This window comes from Cydia splendana, chromosome Z, assembly GCF_910591565.1.
Source record: "Cydia splendana chromosome Z, ilCydSple1.2, whole genome shotgun sequence".
Lineage (NCBI taxonomy): Eukaryota > Metazoa > Arthropoda > Insecta > Lepidoptera > Tortricidae > Cydia > Cydia splendana.
The window spans coordinates 31,781,492-31,800,181 of NC_085987.1; the positions used below are offsets into that span (position 1 = coordinate 31,781,492).

General features: G+C 36.3%; 1 protein-coding gene and 1 long non-coding RNA gene across 2 annotated transcripts in view; one reads left to right on the top strand and one right to left on the bottom strand.

Moving 5' to 3' along the window:
- The window catches only part of LOC134804741 (uncharacterized), an 83,479-nt gene that overhangs the window by 42,795 nt on the left and 21,994 nt on the right, over nucleotides 1-18,690 (top strand). The window contains exons 2-3 of the mRNA XM_063777942.1: nucleotides 871-1,014; nucleotides 18,291-18,353. Of these exons, the coding sequence (XP_063634012.1) occupies nucleotides 871-1,014; nucleotides 18,291-18,353 (207 nt within the window). The remainder of the gene's footprint in view (nucleotides 1-870; nucleotides 1,015-18,290; nucleotides 18,354-18,690) is intronic.
- LOC134804931 (uncharacterized) overlaps nucleotides 1-18,690 on the bottom strand; it is a 181,165-nt gene that overhangs the window by 25,761 nt on the left and 136,714 nt on the right. The gene's annotated exons all lie outside the window — the stretch shown is intronic.

The window sequence follows — 18,690 nt, forward strand, 5'->3', positions numbered from 1 at the left end:
ATTATTAAAAAAATGATTTAAACTTTGTATGAAATGAAAATGTATCAAATATTAGTAAATCGTTTTCAGCCCACGCCGACATTTTTAAAGTTTGCTGAACTCCTAAGTACTTACGTTTTTTATGCGTCTAGTTAAAGCTTACTTAAAAATACTATTATTGCGTAAACTTATCTTCAAATACATCCAATTCACTAAAAACGAATACTTGGTTCTCTGCGGCTTCAACTTTTAATTTGTGCACGAAACTTTGCAGATGGATCTCAGTATTCTCAGTTCACATACTCTGGTCATTATAATTTGCTGTGGATAAAGTTCATAACACCTGCGGGTCTACCTAAGATAGTCGCGCTTTCTTAGCCTGGAGTTGTGGACGTCTCTTTCTAACAATTATCTAAGAAAGTAGTAAGAAAGTAGTGACGTATGACACGGTAGACCATAAAAATGCAATCATAAGCAATGTCACAAATCTTCTTCTTCCTCGCGTTGTCCCGGCATTTCGCCACGGCTCATGAGAGCCTGGGGTCCGCTTGACAACTAATCCCATGATTTGACGTAGGCACTAGTTTTTACGAAAGCGACTGCCATCTGACCTTCCAACCCAAAGGGGAAACTAGGCTTTATTGGGATTAGTCCGGTTTCCTCACGATGTTTTCCTTCACCGAAAAGCGACTGGTAAATATCAGAATGACATTTCGTACATAAGTTCCGAAAAACTCTGAGCCGGGGTTTGAACCCGCGACCTCCAGATTGCAAACAGTGCCACAAATGATACAACTATATATATATTATGTTTTTCAACACTTGCTCATGTTTTCGAGGTAAATTTATAGGTACTGATACTCAGTAACTTTAATGGTGCCTATTTTTCAGAAATGGAGTACGAATACGAGGAAGAGGAAGCGAACGAGGCCGACAAGGAGCTGCGGCCGGTGGTCCGGCGCACGGCCAAACACATAGCCGCCGGGGAGGAGCGGCCGAGAATCAACTCCAGCCAGCAGACTACACCTATTGAAGGTATTTATTTACTCGTACAGAAGCTTTACTTCTCTAGCACTAGTAGCCTTACCCCGACTGCCATAGCAATCTTAGACAGACATATTCGATAACGTCTGCGTAACATGTTTCAGTTTTTTTTTGTATATTTATTGCATCATCATGTTGTTTTTACAAGGTGTTAAGTATTTCATTTATGGATCAAACATGAACCCTGTTAGGGCATAGCAATCTTATAACTATATATTATAATTTATATATAATAGTTTACATAGTACAATTCTTGAATAAAAGTTTAATTTCAACATATTACATTAAAATTAGGTACAAATCATATTTAAAATGATTCGCACCAAATTTTAATTTATAATATTTAAATTTATGCGAGTACGAGCGAGATGCATAGAAAGTAAGTTACGCACACGCTAGCGAATATGTCAGTGTCAAACTGGTGGAGGCCTTAGAGCTTTTCGGTGAAGAAAAACATCGCGAGGAAACCTGTATACTTCCGCGAAGAAATTCAAAGGTGTATGTGAAGTCCCCAACCCGCATTGTGCCAGCGTGAGGACTATAGGGTATAGCCCAAGCACTCTCGCGCATGGAGGGCTGGAGGCCTGTGCCCAGCAGTTGAACGTACAGGCTGAATAAATAATTTATAAATTTTCATTTTAAAATCGACCTTAATTTTTTCGAACTTTTTTTTATTTTAACTTGTAATATGTAACTTGCCCTACTGCCCCTTATTATAACATAAACCCTGAAAACAATACACTCTTTTTTTGGGCAGTCGTGTAAAAAGTAAACACATGGTATAATCATTTAAAAAATGTGAAAAGAATAAAATAAAATGTAGACCTACTTACTTTCGTCCATAACCTTATTGTTTAGGAAACAACGCTGCTTATGCGATTTACGGCGCGGCGTTTGATGATATGAGATTCTATTTATTTGGCATACTGCCCCTTATTATAACATAAACCCTGAAAACAATACACTCTTTTTTTGGGCAGTCGTGTAAAAAGTAAACACATGGTACAGCCTGGCAAAAAAGAGTAGAAATTAAAAAGTGGCAACACTGTAGTGTCGTCCCTTTCAAATCAATATATATAAGAGAACGGGACGACATTACAGTGTTGCCACTTTTTAATTTCTACTCTTTTTTTGCCAGGCTGTATAATCATTTAAAAAATGTGAAAAGAATAAAATAAAATGTAGACCTACTTACTTTCGTCCATAACCTTATTGTTTAGGAAACAACGCTGCTTATGCGATTTACGGCGCGGCGTTTGATGATATGAGATTCTATTTATTTGGCATAGTGAGTCCAGGACCATCATTTAGGAATGGAGCCACCTTGATACTCGTATTTGACCTTGAAACCATGTAGGGTTTGGTTTCATCTAATTTTGGTTTCACCTGACCTCACCAAATCTAAACAAGGCACAACAGTGAGCTAAATCGTTTTTGCTTACCGTACGTTGCTGTTGTACGTACGAGTATATTTGTTTTCGCTAATTATGTTAACAATTGTATGTGCAGATAGCACACGCAATATTAGGCGAATTATTCTAAATTAACCGGGTAAAAGAGTTACCTACCTATCTGTTTAAGTCCTTCAAGAGTGCGTAGGCAGCTAAATAAAAATACGAGGGTTGGTTTGAAAATTGTTAGCTGCTCCGGCTCTATTCACGTGATAAGAAAATTATGTATACCATTGTGAGGTATAATTCAATGCTAATAATTATGACTATAAAATATATTCAAAACAAGCAAGTAGGTACTTTATTTTTCTATTAATTATTCTTTACACAGGCTGTTTTGTATGGAGTTATAAATTCGGCAATTTCTGTCACGATTAAACGAATTTCTTATTTAAATCTTTAATAACCGATTTTAAATTTACCCGGCAGGTATTAATTATTCGGTTCCTTCTGCTATTTCTCATGTATATTTAATTGATAACTGATCCTATAGATTAAAACACATTTTTTTTTATCTGAAAATTATGACTTTGATGACAAAACACAACACAATTATGACTTATTAAGGTATGAACCTTAATAAGTCACTTATTAAGGTATGAACCTTAATAAGTCACTTATTAAGGTATGAACCTTAATAAGTCACTTATTAAGGTATGAACCTTAATAAGTCACTTATTAAGGTATGAACCTTAATAAGTCATAATTGTGTTTAGGTACCTACTTAATCAAAACCATTTAAACGTAAACAACAGTTCCGATTTGCAATTAACAGCACCTAAAAAACAACTTTCAGACCAACCCTCGAATATTAGCAGTTCAGTATCTTCATTGTTATTGTTATGAAATAAATATAAATAAAAATATCTTATTGTAGATGATATGAAACGTGTGTGGCAACAGCGCACTTGTAGCAGTTATGGGTAGTCAGCGTCGGCCGGATTTATAACGACACTGAAGTAAAAGCGCAATGCAGTATTTTTCCAGCCACTTCAAAACCGAACTAAAAAAAAAGAAGTAAGAGAATAGCTGTTTACAAACAACAACCTACAACAATGTCATTCATTCTACAACGAAAGCAAACGTTCGCAATTTTTCAATTTGATTTTAAAAATGGAAATCGTACTGCAAAATTTGTTACCTACGCCTGCGAATTGTGATAGTTAATAAGTAGAGACGACCGGACCTGTTAACGAGGTTACGTTGATTGAAAGTCGCCCCCACGCCTGAGCCCCGTCTGCTTAACCTCTTGTCATGCATTGGTGACATTTCATTTTCAACCGTGTGAAGAATAACCTAGAATTTGAAATCCGTATTATGAAAAAGACACACCTTACCTTGGGTAGCTGGACTCGTTTAGTTAGTTAGTAGAGATAGTGACCCCCCTTCATAGAAGTTTGTTTGCAGGGGGGGGGGGTCAACTATCACTGCAGCTAACTTGTACATTCCTGCACGTTTTTTAATTATCGAATGGTCTGCAGCATTTTGCGAACGTGCTTTGTTGTCTATGTTATTTTGATAAAGTTTGACTAAGTAAGTATACATACTCCTATCCTTCCGTTCTGTGTTCCGTTAATTGTATCGGGCTACACGATCTTTGTACCGAACCGAAGCGTAATTGGTAGTTCATTCGTTTGTCCCGAGTGAAGTGTCTAAAGCCAAAGCTCTCGTTTATAGACACCTAGAGCCGATGAAGTTGTACGGTCGTAGACGGCGCGTTAACTAGCAGCTTGTTCGAAGCCGCTGAATTCGAGTATTGTTTTCAAGTGAATTATAACTATAACCTACATACAGTATATACAGCTAACTTAGCATTGAATGATATGTTTTAAGTGAAATGAAAAAGCAATAAGGTCAGGTGGGGTACGTACGAGAAATAAAGTTTATTTTGATCGGGGTAAGAAAAACCATATGAGGGAAGTCCTTCTAAGTATTTTTAAGTAATCTTTATTTATGCATTACTTTTATATTAATGTATTAAGTCTAAAATCGGTTTATTTTCAACTTGTTAGCGACCGAGTCTTTTGTAGAGACTTGAGTCCTTTTCAGAGAACTCTTGCGCAAACGCATTGTCTTTATGTAAAATTCGTGAATTAGGTACACACATCATATAACGTTAATACGTAATAACGCCTAATTCATTTGCTGTTATTTAGGAAAAACCTATAAAATTGTTGACGGAGTCTTTATTCGGAGACTCGAGTCCCTTTGAGTTGCTCTTAAAAAAATCAACAAAGGACTCTACTCGGGACTTAAAAGACTCAGAAGTTTTTTAACCGCCGAGTCTCCTTAAAACTAGCTGAGTTCTTCAAATTCAGACTCAGTGGACTCAAGTTCCTACCAGCACTAAAGATACGAGTAGGTACCTACATATAAATTGCATGTATGTAAGTAAATAAATGGTATAATTACCATGTTATACCTTTAGTAGTATAAGTAGATATAAACCATGAGAAGGTTGTGGTTTATCACATGGAACTGTCAGCAGCAGAAGTATATTAATACGATGTAGATGTAGAATAAGGACGTAGTGCAGGGACGCCCGCTCGGAAACAGGCGGGCTGTCGATCGCTGTAGAATGAGGACGTAGTGCAGAGACGCCCGGTCGGATACAGGCGCTGTCGATCGCTGTAGAATGAGGACGTAGTGCAGAGACGCCCGGTCGGAAACAGGCGGGCTGTCGATCGCTGTAGAATGAGGACGTAGTGCAGAGACGCCCAGTCGGAAACAGGCGCGGGCTGTCGATCGCTTGTTGCGTTCATTCAGCCCAAATCCCTGGAGTTGAAGCTGCAGGTTACTGTCCTAGTGGCATTCCCACACTGTTATTCTCAAAAGTGCCCATTACATTCAGATGTCTGTTAAGAGTGTTATGACTTATGACACACTATGTATTAAGAGCAGACAACTCTTACTTACGTAATAGTTTCAAAAGGTACATACCTGGCTCTCCTGAGATCTACCTACATATATACAAATATACGGAGTAATCTAAAAAAAAATGTACTTAAGTTAATTTCTACGGAACCCTCGGTAGACGAGTCCGGCTCGCACTTGTCCAGTTTTTTGTTACCTAAACAAATTAGACACATTATGCTATAACATAGGGTCATTGCGTCAGTTCACCGTCCAGTGCCTGTTTCCGTCCACTTGGCGTAGTTGCTACAAAGAATTGTGAATAATTTGAATGTATAGGTATATATTCAAATCATACGCAATTCTTGAATATACATAGAGGCATATATTAAATAATACACAATTCTTTGTGGCAACTACGCCAAGTGGACGGAAACAGGCACTGGATGGTGGCTATAGTATTGCTCCATAACACATTAGCACATTATTTATATTTAGTCGTTGGATTCGAAAGGCCATAAAACAAGTATATACTCGTAAAGAGTCCGTCAGATCGTAAATAACGACACCGAGGAAGATATAAAAAAAGGGTTAAAATATCGTAAAATTACGTGAAGCTTTCAATCTCAGAATCTCGAACCTAGGTAGTCACTTCAAATGCATGAAGCTTGTTAATCCGGTAACAGACCATTTTATTTCAACCACGTACGAATTTGGTATTGAGTATAAGAGACATAAAAATATACGATCGTGCTTACCCCTCGATTTAGAGGACGTAGTCTCATTGGGGAGTGAGGCGGGGTTTGACCTTGACCTGGTAATCTGGGGCGCTCGGAATATCCAGAAGTGTGCTTTTGGTAGCCTCGTACAAATTAATGTCACTTGAAGTACAGCTGTTAACTAATAATTACGTATAAGTAAATTTTGCGTAATTTGACAACATTTTAATTGCTCCTAGCGCAGTTTCGTTCGTTAAAACCTATGCCATAGCACTTAAATACTTTGGGTAAGTAAAGGTTTTCAAAAGCATACTTATATGTTATATAATACAGTCAATGATTGCTTGCTTTGGGGGCCTAAATCCAGGTCCAGGTCCAGGTCTGGGTCCAAGTCCAAGTCAAAATCGTAATGTAGCTTGTTAGGCAAGTTAGGTAACTTGCCTAACATACAACGAAGATGAAGAGTACATTACATGTAGGTACTCGTTTCCTCGTGGATCCCATCATCAGAACTGGGTTTTGACAAAAATGGGACCAATCTGTATGTAGGTACTTTCATCAATAAAAAAAAGAGTTTTTACAAGCGGTCGAGAAATGAAGGAACTTATGAATTAAAAAAGAAAAAAACATACAACCGAAAAGGGGGTATTACTGCAATGTTCTGCCGCCAGAGTTCAATACTAGCACATATTGTAAACCATACACCGTGTTTTTTTTGATTTCCGTTAATTTCAAGGGTGCATTCCTGAGCTTAAATCCAGTAACTTTCTCAAAGACACCGATGTTCTAATTAAGTCCATTTCGGAGATAATCCATAATTTATTTTTTTCCTATAAGGCCTCTACAAGCGTGTACACTTGCCTTAGGGCCGGCTTACATATTGATTAGTGTTTAGAATGAGTTCATACATTTGCTACTAAACTTAAGTACAATCTCGGTCGATTGATGTACGAAATGATGTTGATATGTCACAGATTTCAATTGTTTGGTTGAGTTAAATGTAATGCCCGTGTTACAACAACGCTATATGCTACATTTAATTACTTTAAACAAAAAAAAAAAAACAAAAAAGAAAACAAAAAAAAAATTTTTTTTTTGAAAATTAACTATGCCATTTAGTTCTTATAAACGTACTTAACTATACCCCGAAGTTAACGGAATTCAATAAAAACACGGTGTAGATTAACTTATTATTACTGCAAACATCGGAGGCTCATGGCATTTGACGTTACTGACAGACTACTGATGTGACCAGGTCGTTCTGTACGAGTCGACCAAGGGAATCATCATTTAATAGGTACATGATAGACAATTAATATTTTTTCTAAATGTTTTGAAGTTATCCTGCGTCTTCGTCTTCTATATGAGAAAATCCACTTGCTGTAAGAAAATAATAATATATTTATTTCTACTTCGACTGACGTGATGCCGTGATGAGTAAAACAAGCATTGTTCTGTAATGTTGCAGTTACAACGTTATTGGTGTTCTCTTTGATTTCAGCTTCTAAATTTTAAGGTTCGCAACAATCGCGACACGTCTCGTAATGCCGGGGCCACACTAACGGGAAACGCCGTTGATTATCGCTATAATTAACGGCGTTTCCCGTTAGTGTGGCCCCGGCATAATAATTACTGAATCAATGACAATGTCGTACTATTGACCATAGTCTAATAAAACATGGTCTTCCATTCCCAGAGTGACACGGGCCTACGTCACAACAACATGGCCGCTATATATAGCGCTATCGCATATTATCATATAGCGCTGTCGCATGATGACGTAGGCCCGTGTCAGTTAGGTGACCTAGAAAAGACGGGAATGGAGGCGGAGTATATTATTATACCATGCTATTGACATTAATGTTTTCTTTAATAGCGATCATACCTACAGGTATTTTGAAACGGTGTACGTAATAGGTACTTATTAATTTATTATTTTATCGTACCTGTATTGTACCCGTGCCGTATCGCATCCTTCCAACTGGCCGTAAAATCGTCCGCTCTTACCAGGGTACACTTTATTGAATTGACTGTCGTAAATTAATATATTTAGAAGAAAAACTACGAAAGAAAACATTACAGGAGGATAACCTGTCACCCGACACTCGACAGGTGGGTGGGTGGTGCGTGAAGTGATGATGTGTCTATATCTTAAATCCTTGCTTAACAGACGTTCATTGTGATCACCAGTGATCGTACATTTTCCAGCATTTTTGGTGCAGCAGAGTGGTGTTAACGGAATTGGTATAGATAATTTCAACTGAAATGGTAAATTAAGGTTATCTTAAGGTTATATATCAACGTAATATACGCTAATTAATCATTAGGGTTGAAATTATTTATACCAATTCCGTTAACAACACTTCGTGCACCTAAAACGCTGGAAAATGTACGATCTCTGGTGATCACCTTTTGCAAGTTTTAGATTTAGATCTGAATGAGGTCCTTTTTAAATTACGAGTTACACAAGGCTCGTGAACCTGACAAGAAGGCTGGCGCCGAGCCAACGCGTAGGTATATCTCGAATTTTAAGCCGCCAGATATTCGAGACATTGCCGGCTCGCACATATCTCTGTGAAGAAGATGTTTGTACGGCTTCGTTAAAAAACACAGGGATCCTCGTATGCTGGGCGGTCGTCCTTTATGCAGGCTGTTGTTTTCTTCATTATAAACGTGGCGTCGTGTCGCCGGGCGTTTGATCTCTTAATGTGTCACCGCATGTGACGCTCCTTATTTTCTCCTTCAAAAGGTTCATAGGTATCAACACAAATAAGAAGATACCTACGTAAATACCTACATCTTTTTGCGCGCATCATTGTTATGCGAGATATTATTGGAGGTGACTATAAGGTGAGGTATGTCCTTGCTGTTAAAGTAAACAAAGAGTTGTTTACTTTAACAGCCGAAGCCTTTGTTGTCCGAAGTAAATAATGTTATTCGTACAGGTATTCGAGATATTAGCAAAAATATGAAAAAGGTACCTTAAACCCCTCTCTCCACCCTCAGCACACCCCCTACCCTCAAGGAATTTTAGTATGTTTATCTGGGCACCACAAGGTATAACTATACCAATTTTCGAAACTACACAAATTATTACCGCTGATTTTTTTAATTTTCCTGAGCTATAATTGTTAAGGCGCGGTGTGTAGTAAAATGCGCTTTTTTGTCACCATATTTACAGACTTTTACAAGGATTTCATGCATTATTTTCTAGTATGTATAACTTCAGTCCTTGAACTACGTTATTGCTTGTCAGAAACACGACGGCTCATAATTTTCTCGATAGAATCTTAAGTTGAAAACATGCCTAACACTGTCTTTATTTCCTTATGTTAGAAGTACTACGACGAAAATGTATATGAAACTTACTTCAGTCGATAGCTTTTAAGTAAATCTTCATTATTGCTTGTCCTTTAATCGAAACGTTAATGTTTTCATTCATCATTTGATGAATTCAACATTTTGCTTACTAAATTACACCCTACGCGGCAATACCTTGCGCCCATTCCTCACGCCAGTACGCCCGTGACCACTGTCGGCGTCGGACCTATGCTAGTTTAGCGGACGTTTCATAAAATGGGTAATCACAGTATAAATATGCAAATATGTTATACACACAATGTTTTTCAACATGCTTACGAAGAAAAGCAAAATAATTCTTAAATACGGTGACATTTCAGACATTCGTCCGTCATATTGTCATTTTATAACAAGTTGGGCAGCAAAGGCACACACCCATCTAACCAATCCGGAATTCAGTCACGATTGATAAATTGTGTAAACATATTTTAAAAGGCTATAAAATTAATCAAATTGAATAATTTTTAAACATAGATATACAAGATTCAAATATTTTAGACTGGTCATATTTTTCATAATATCGATTTCGACTGGCAAATCGTATTACTTTTTGGCAACCGGGTTTTTTAACCTAATTAGACCCCGCTGAATCAGAATTTGCCGGTTGCTTGATCGAATTCTTGACCGGAAGTGAGATATTTGATATTAAAGGACCCTTTTTTTAGTTTTTCGTAAATAACTCTTAAACGGTGGCGCATAGCAAAACATATTCTATTACATAAGTAATCTGCATAAAATTGCCTACAAGAAAGATTTAGTACAATTTTTTGCTAGGATCAATATTCAAAGAGATATTAACGCGGGAAATTCAATTATAATCACTTCTAAGGTCCCTTTTTTTAGTTTTTCGTAATTAACTCGTAAACGGTGGCCAATATCAAAAAATGTTGTAAAACGTTAATACTTTACACAAAATTTTGTACAAAAAAGATTTAGTATACTTTTCGCAGGGATCAATATTTAAAAAGATAATAAAGAAGGAAAGTTAATTATATTAAATTCTAAGGTTCCTTGTTTGTATTTTTTCGTTAATAATTTGAAAAGTATGACTCATTGCAAAAAAAATCTTATACATAAATAACAACTTACCCGCTGCTTTCTCTTTTTAGGGTTCCGTACCCAAAGGGTAAAACGGGACCCTATTACTAAGACTTCGCTGTCCGTCCGTCCGTCCGTCCGTCCGTCCGTCCGTCTGTCACCAGGCTGTATCTCACGAACCGTGATAGCTAGACAGTTGAAATTTTCACAGATGATGTATTTCTGTTGCCGCTATAACAACAAATACTAAAAACAGAATAAAATAAAGATTTAAGTGGGGCTCCCATACAGCAAACGTGATTTTTTACCCAAAGTTAAGCAACGTCGGGCGTGGTCAGTACTTGGATGGGTGACCGTTTTCTTTTTGCAGTTTTATCGGTTTTTTTTTTGCATTATGGTACGGAACCCTTCGTGCGCGAGTCCGACTCGCACTTGTCCGGTTTTTTTTAATATTGATCCTAGCGAAAAGTGTCCTACATGTTTCTTGTAGGAAATTTTATGTTTATTATTTATGTATAAGATTTTTTTTGCTATGAGTCATACTTTTCAAATTATTAACGAAAAAATAAAAACAAGGAACCTTAGAATTTAATATAATTAACTTTCTCTCTTTATTATCTTTTTAAATATTGATCCCTGCTAAAAGTGTACTGAATCTTTTTTGTACAAAATTTTGTGTAGATTATTAACGTTTAACAAGATTTTTTAATATTGGCCACTATTTACGAGTTATTTACGAAAAACTAAAAAAAGGGACCTTCACCCCCCACCCCCACCCCCCCCTCACCCCTACACCCTCAGCACACCCGCTAAGCTCGAGGACATTAAGTATGGTTATCTGGACACTACAAGGTATAACTGTGCCAATTTTCAAAATTATACGAATTATTTCCGCAGATTTTTTTTATTTTCTTGAGCTATTAACAAACTCGAATGTCGAAGTAGAAGTGTTTTTTGTCATTACAATCTTTAAATGCTTGACTTTTACTCGTCAATTCAAAATTAGAAAAATAGTAAGTATTACAGTTAGAGTTATAAATTGTTATAATTCTTTCTTGTGAAGATAGCTAATTTTATGCACTTATTGGAGCTATGCATAACTCAATAGTCCCACAAATTATCTTAGCTTTGCTAGTATTCTTCCTTATTTTCACTACCTACTTGCCCGAAATTGACTGCTAGAGTTAGACCAAGTCTGCAACGATTTTGATAGCATAGGCAGTGCAAGTGTTATTCATAATTTCATAGAAGATTGACGTTTAAAATAACACTTGCACTGCGTGTGCAATCAAAATCGTTGCAGATTTTTCTTGGTCTAGCTCTATTACATTTTTAATGTCTATTAGTATAAGTACTATTTTTTGTCTCATAATAATTTGGTATCATTTGATTAGATTCTCAGTTTGTCGCGGTATACACTTATATTGTATATAATTAATAATTATTTACACTCACCGTCTTACCTACCATTTTTAATTTCATTAAGTACTCATCAAAATTCGAATTTGCTAATAAATCTTATTCAATATTAATTGCCGGAAAAAATCCCGGAACTGACAATTCAGAATACCGATGTCGTCAGAATAAGGACGTAGACGTGCTGCGCGGGAATGGTGCGGTGCGCCGCGCGGGGCGCCCGCCTGCCCGTTCTACCACGCGTCTGCTTCACCCCCTTGAAAACGTAAAACTCGAGTATAAGAGCGCCTTAATATATAATATACTTACAATCAAGCACAAATTTAGAGAAAAGCAAAAAAAAACAGTTTAATTATTCGGTTTGAAATTACTTTATGAGCTGACCTATGTAATTAAACCGTTTTTTTGCATTCCTATAAAATTGTCCATGATTATACGTTTATATAAAACGGGCCAAGTGCGAGTCAGACTCGCGCACGAAGGGTTCCGTACCATTACGCAAAAAACGGCTAAAAAATGACGTTTGTTGTATGAGAGCCCCATTTATATATTTATTTTGTTTTGTTTTTAGTATTTGTTACATTGTTATAGCGGCAACAGAAATACATCATCTGTGAAAATTTCAACTGTCTAGCTATCACGGTTCATGAGTTACAACCTGGTGACAGGCAGACGGACAGCGGAGTCTTAGTAATAGGGTCCCGTTATTACCCTTTGGGTACGGAACCCTACAAAAGATGTCGTATCGTTCTGAAACCGTCTCGGGCCACCCCCACTCCCGGCCGCGAGTGGCCCGCGAAAGTGGAACAGAGATACGGTGGCCGAGATAATACAGTACCATTTTTAGCTTTTGTTTATAAAGTAGTACAGTGTTCACAAGGACCCAATTCCATTTCGTTTTAGACATCCCTTGACATCGCACGTTTATTCTTGTGACAGTACCGCTTTCATCGCTTTTATATCTGAAACTTGTACTACTGAACTTTTTATTCTGATAGCGATACGGCTATTTAAATTACCGGCCAAGAGCATGTCGGGCCATGCTCAGTGTAGGATTTACTTCGTAATTACCCGTCGGTGACAATACACGGTGTAACATGAGTAAACCGAATAATTTTAACAGCGTATTCCTGATCATATTTAGAGACAAAAATGTCCTGTAAACTTTTTTTTAAAAACGCCTAGTTTCAGAGATAATATTAATTTACAAATAAACAAGTTTTTGTTGTTACATAATGTAAAAGGCTTTTTTGATGGTAACGTTGCTGCTATGGGACGTAGTCTAAATATCCTTATTGATAGATGTCAAAAAGTGACAAGTACCACTTTGCAAAAAGAAGGTATTGCGAAAAAAAAATGTAAAAATCAATTTTAAGTAACAAGTTCACCAATAACATTTATTTTTTATGTACAAATACATTCAAAAAATTGAAAAAAAAAAAAACAAAACAAAAAAATTTTTTTTTTGGCGAAATTGACCTAAACTCATATTACATTTTTTCCTTCTTTTGACCTCAGAAATGCGTGGATAAAATTATTCGGTTTCCTCATGTTACACCGTGTATACAGTTATAAGAGTGATTCTCAAGAAAGTGGCATCGACAGGTTAAAGTTAATGAAAAAATTATTTATGTATTTTTTGTACTTTTAAGAATGAAAAATATGTTTAACTACTTCAAATACCCCAAATTTTCAAAAGGGAACGGAAAATGAAGAAGTTATTTCCAAGACTTACAATAACCTATACATTGAACACAGGTTAAAGTTAAGCAGATTACAGTGAAAAATATATTTTTTTTTCTCTTGAACGTATAATAATACCAATGTCTCACTTTTAGCATAGTTGAAAATACCTTCATACAATATTAAAATGATATTATTACAATCGTTACCAAATTCGTAAAATAATCGATACAAGATAAAGTTAACATTCCGTTACAAACCCCAGATTCCTGCCTTTTTTTTTTATCCTGGCTTACTCCCTGCAATTTTGCACAGGGTGAATTTGCCAATGTCGGTGTTGACTTTCACACGTGAGGAGAATGTTCGGTATAATAATTTTGCATATTTGGGAGGATGTAGTTGGGGAAACCTAAAAACAAATAATTGTTATGAACATCAACCTGCCTTTAACCACTTGTCTCTAAGAAACTACGACACTTGGGTCATGATGGTACCCTACGGTGGTTAGCTTGATACTTATCTAATATTTTGCCATAGTTATGATATAAATAAAATTTTCTGTGTATGAGTCAGATGCAATACCGCGGATGTAAGGTTACAGTGAAAATATCCTTGGACAAACTTCGTGTGTGAATATTGTTGTAAAAAAAAAGATATAAGGCCCGTGCAATGTACATTTTAAAAGGTATTGTTTATGTTATTATATAGCATGATATATTATTTACATAAATTGGTGCTTATAAAATCTAAAGAACTAAAACTGGAAGAGCGATGCTTTTGGACAAGACAGGTTACAGTGAAAAGTCTACTCTTTATGTTTTATAAATATGAGTATTAAATTTAAATTAAAAAAATGACTTGGCCTCGATAAACATTGTTTTAGTTTACCTAGATACATTTTTGTTTCATATGAAAAAGAGCAAATAAACATACATACATTCAATTCAAAAACTGGATGACAGGTTAAGATGCCACATTTTTGAGAATTACTGATAAACGGGAGTTATTAGTTGACATGATATATGAGTTCCAAGTTCTAGTTCACTTGGGCTGTAATTAAAGTTCAGGCATTGACTTGGCTAGTTTTTACGTAGGTACCGACATTTGTAGGTATATGTTAATTTTCTAAATTTAGTTTGTTGGTAAACTGGCTCTATTCAGTGGTAAACTACGTTAGCAAAGCCGCTTAGAGTGGTTTCTATTGAAATGATTTATACACAAAGCATCCGAGGTCTTCTTTACAATTCAAATAGGGATACAGAATTGTTGTTTGATTGAGGCTAAATATCTAAAATACCCTTAGTTCCTAAACCCCGTTTCTTAGTCAGTCTGTTTTCTTGCGATAGCATGACGCCCATTGTTTGAAAACCAATTGAAAACTCACTGACTGTCTAAATGCAAAACACTGATGTAAACTTTCACGATTATTAAACATTATCAAACTACACAACGGGACTTAATCGCGTATTTAAGTTTTAAGATTTACCTCCGACGTTTCGAGAACGGCGTTGTCCCCGTGGTTTCGGAGAAGACTCGGACGTCGGAGGTAAATCTTAAAACTTAAATACCTACGCGATTAAGTCCCGTTGTGTAGTTTGATAATGTCTAAATGCAGTTCCAATTTATGTACTTACATAAGTAAAGTATGACAAGTTTTGAAAAAATTGAGCGCAACGGGACATAATTAAATCTTAAAATATACTCGGGCCTGTATTCGGCTTTTGAATTTAAAAACGAAATACATATATCCGATTTATTAAGTAGAAATTGTGTCAAAAAATAACTGGTGTCTATGTGTGTCCGAGATGCGAAGGGACACAACAGGCTGACAGATAAATAAATAAATAACAGGAAATTTTGTTGTTTAAATAGACGCAATAATCCCATAGTGGCATTTATCCCGGTCGACCTTGCCCTCATATACCTAGTACGTTGCAAATTGCGGTGTAAATTGCGCTAAATGTTATTATGTACTACACAATCGGAGACTTATTAAAGATACCTACACTTTACAACAAATTTATTATGTAAGTACCTACACCATTTTTGCGTCAAGAGTTACCAGTACAAGAATTTATATAAAATAGCACAATATTACATTACTTAGGTATTTAAGTTTTAAGTTACAAATCTATATTTGTGGTTTTGATTTTCCTCTATTCTCATAATATTTTCTAATTTAAAACCCATATTAATCTATTCACCAAATTTCGACTAGAACCGGAATGTGATGAATGAAAAAGAGAAACAGAGCGCACCCCATTAGCGTTTATCATGCTCTTGATAAACAAACGCTTGATCAAACGGGGAAATTGAAAAAACGGATGACTGTTTTGTACAGAAAATGACAGACAAGGCGTCTCCAGTTACTAAATGCTCTAAGAAGATATTGTATCTCAGTAAAACAAATAATAAAACGTAACTCTATAATTCCTCATCACCATTTTATCTCATTTTAGATTAGGTAAGTATTTTTAACATACATTATCTTGTTAAGATCACGTCTTTTCGTTTCCTCTTTGTTTAGTCGGTAAAGGCTAAAGCGCAGACGAGTAAAATGTACCCACATAACAAGCAATAAGTTGCAGTACAAAACTCAAAAATGTGTGCACAAACTACAGCTCTTCACAAAAATGAGCTACCTCGTTCGCGAATGCAGCTGAGCAGGGTTCTAGTGTGTGAAAACTCTCATACCAGCCATAACCACTAGTAGTTGGAGTTGTTGTGCTTTGAACCAACATATCCTACAACCAACAAGTATAAGTATACTTAAATGTTGTCGCCGGGAACATCGTTCTGTGCTGAATATGTTAATAAGTTTGTCGGAATCAGGTCATCAAGTTCTGGATCGGTCTAAATCGGGCATAATACTATTTTGATTAAAGTAAATATTGCGTCTTAGGGTCTATTCATAAATTACGTCATTTCAAATTAGGGGGTGATGGTATCATGACGAACGAGTAGGAGGAAACGGGGTCATTCGAAGCATGATTTTTGGATGATTTTAACGGGGGGGGGGGGGGGGGTCAATAATCGTCAAAAACCGAAGACGTAATTTATGGATAGCCCCTTACAACAAAACATTCAAAACAATTAAAACCAGTCAAGCGCGATTCAGATTTTTGGAACATACAAAACATTTGAAAAAGTAGTTTGATAGTGGGGTACTACAGAACTACTGATGTGCCGTTGGAAAATTTCAAAAATTGCTATAAATAACATGGAGAATTTTGTAAGGGAATCGAAACTTCTCATATTTTAGTAAGGGAAAATTCCTGAAATATCAGAGAACTTTTCCGACATTTTTGAAACTTTCCGCAATTTGCACATCTGTATACGGAACCACTCGGAAATTGCACTTGGCGGGTGATTACGACTTGCGGCAACAAAATGTAACAAAAAAAACTTAGCCACATAACTATTTTCTTTTTTAATTATGATCGAATTCATCAGGAGTGGAAATTGAGAGCTGCTAGGCATATAAGTTAATAAGCGCTCTCCGTGGGTCGGTTAAACGTTCAATAACACTTCACATCTCGTTTGCCTACTTTGAACAAAAGGTGTTTGAACAATGAAGTCCCGTGTGGGTAAATTGAACCGCAACCTGCCTTACTGAGGCAGGAGATATATATGGTATGCAGTAAGAACAATCCGAAGAGTATAAAGTTATATTATAGTTTAGGTTCAAGAAACATGGTGACGGTTTTACCTGAGCGTAAACCTAATTACAAAGGTGTAATTTCTAGTAAGTATGTACCTAGGTAATGTATAGTAGGTACAGCTTCTGCCCGCGACTAGTGTTTTGTTTGTGTGTGTGTAATGACTAATGATGATGATCAGAGGCCGGAATTCTCGTGGCAATTTGAATTGTCATTAGGGACTTCTCATTTATCGACTTTCGATATACCTATATCGATACAATGTAGAATACAACATATAAAAAAAAACATTAAAAGTAATAAGATAATAACAAGCGGTCTTATCTCTAAAGAGCGATCTCTTCCAGATAACTTTTGAGTAGTTGAAGATGCGAAATAGAGAATTGCAATAAAAACAATGAAAACTTATAGTTATTAGTTTCTCATTTAATTACTACAGTTCCGTGTTATTTTTTAAGCCTAGCCAAGTACCCATGTATGTACCTACTCGTAACTCGTAGTATTACATATAAGGTATAATAAGTATGTACATAGGTAGGTACTTATGTATATTATTCCACCTACTTTTCTGAACTTACTTCACCTTAAGTTATAAGTGAAATTATGGTCTGCCTTAAGCCAAGTCTGGAAATAACTACAATCAAAGTCTTTCAACAATGAACATCAAACATTGTTGTATAATTAATTACCTACAACGGCAACGCCACTTTGAGCAAAATTAATTTCAGAACGACCTTGCTTGTTGCTCTCTCACAATAAAGAACGGTTAAGGGGTAAATTCTAACTAAAATAATTACTATAATTGAATTAATTGATATATGAAAGTGCGTGCCCGGGAGCGAACCGATAGTCTCTCGAGGAAGGCCTCAAGATTGCTAATTAAATTTATGGCAGCGTATTGTGATCCTTAAAAGCGGTACGACTTTTTAAAAGCTCCGTTTTTTGAACCTACTCCACCTTAAAAACGTCGTTTGTACGGGTGCCAGTTTCATTGTGTACGTATTCTGTACTCGTACATAATGGACACACTTGCAATAAAATGTACCTACTTTTCTTATTATTTGACTAACTGGTTGGTTTTCTTACAGAATGCCCGCCAGAGTTGTTTATAGACGACAACCAAAGAGAATTGCCTTCTGCGCCTATAACAAGTAAGTAATAAAATTATGTTTGTAATTTAATTCATATAAGGTCAACCGGGGTAAACAAGTCATGCTTGCACGTTCTCTGCTAATTCCCCTTCTTGATTATGCGGACATTGCTGTTCTGGATCTCACGGAGGAACTACTTGACAAGCTTGAACGTTTGCAAAATGTTTGCATCAGATACATTTTTGGCTTACGCAAATTTGATCACATTTCATCTTTCCGCTCCCAACTCAAATGGCTGCCCATTCGGCGTCGTAGAGACATTCATGTACTTTCCCTTCTATTTAATGTCCTTTTCTCTCCCTCTTCTCCCCCTTATCTCTCGGAGAGGTTTAAATTT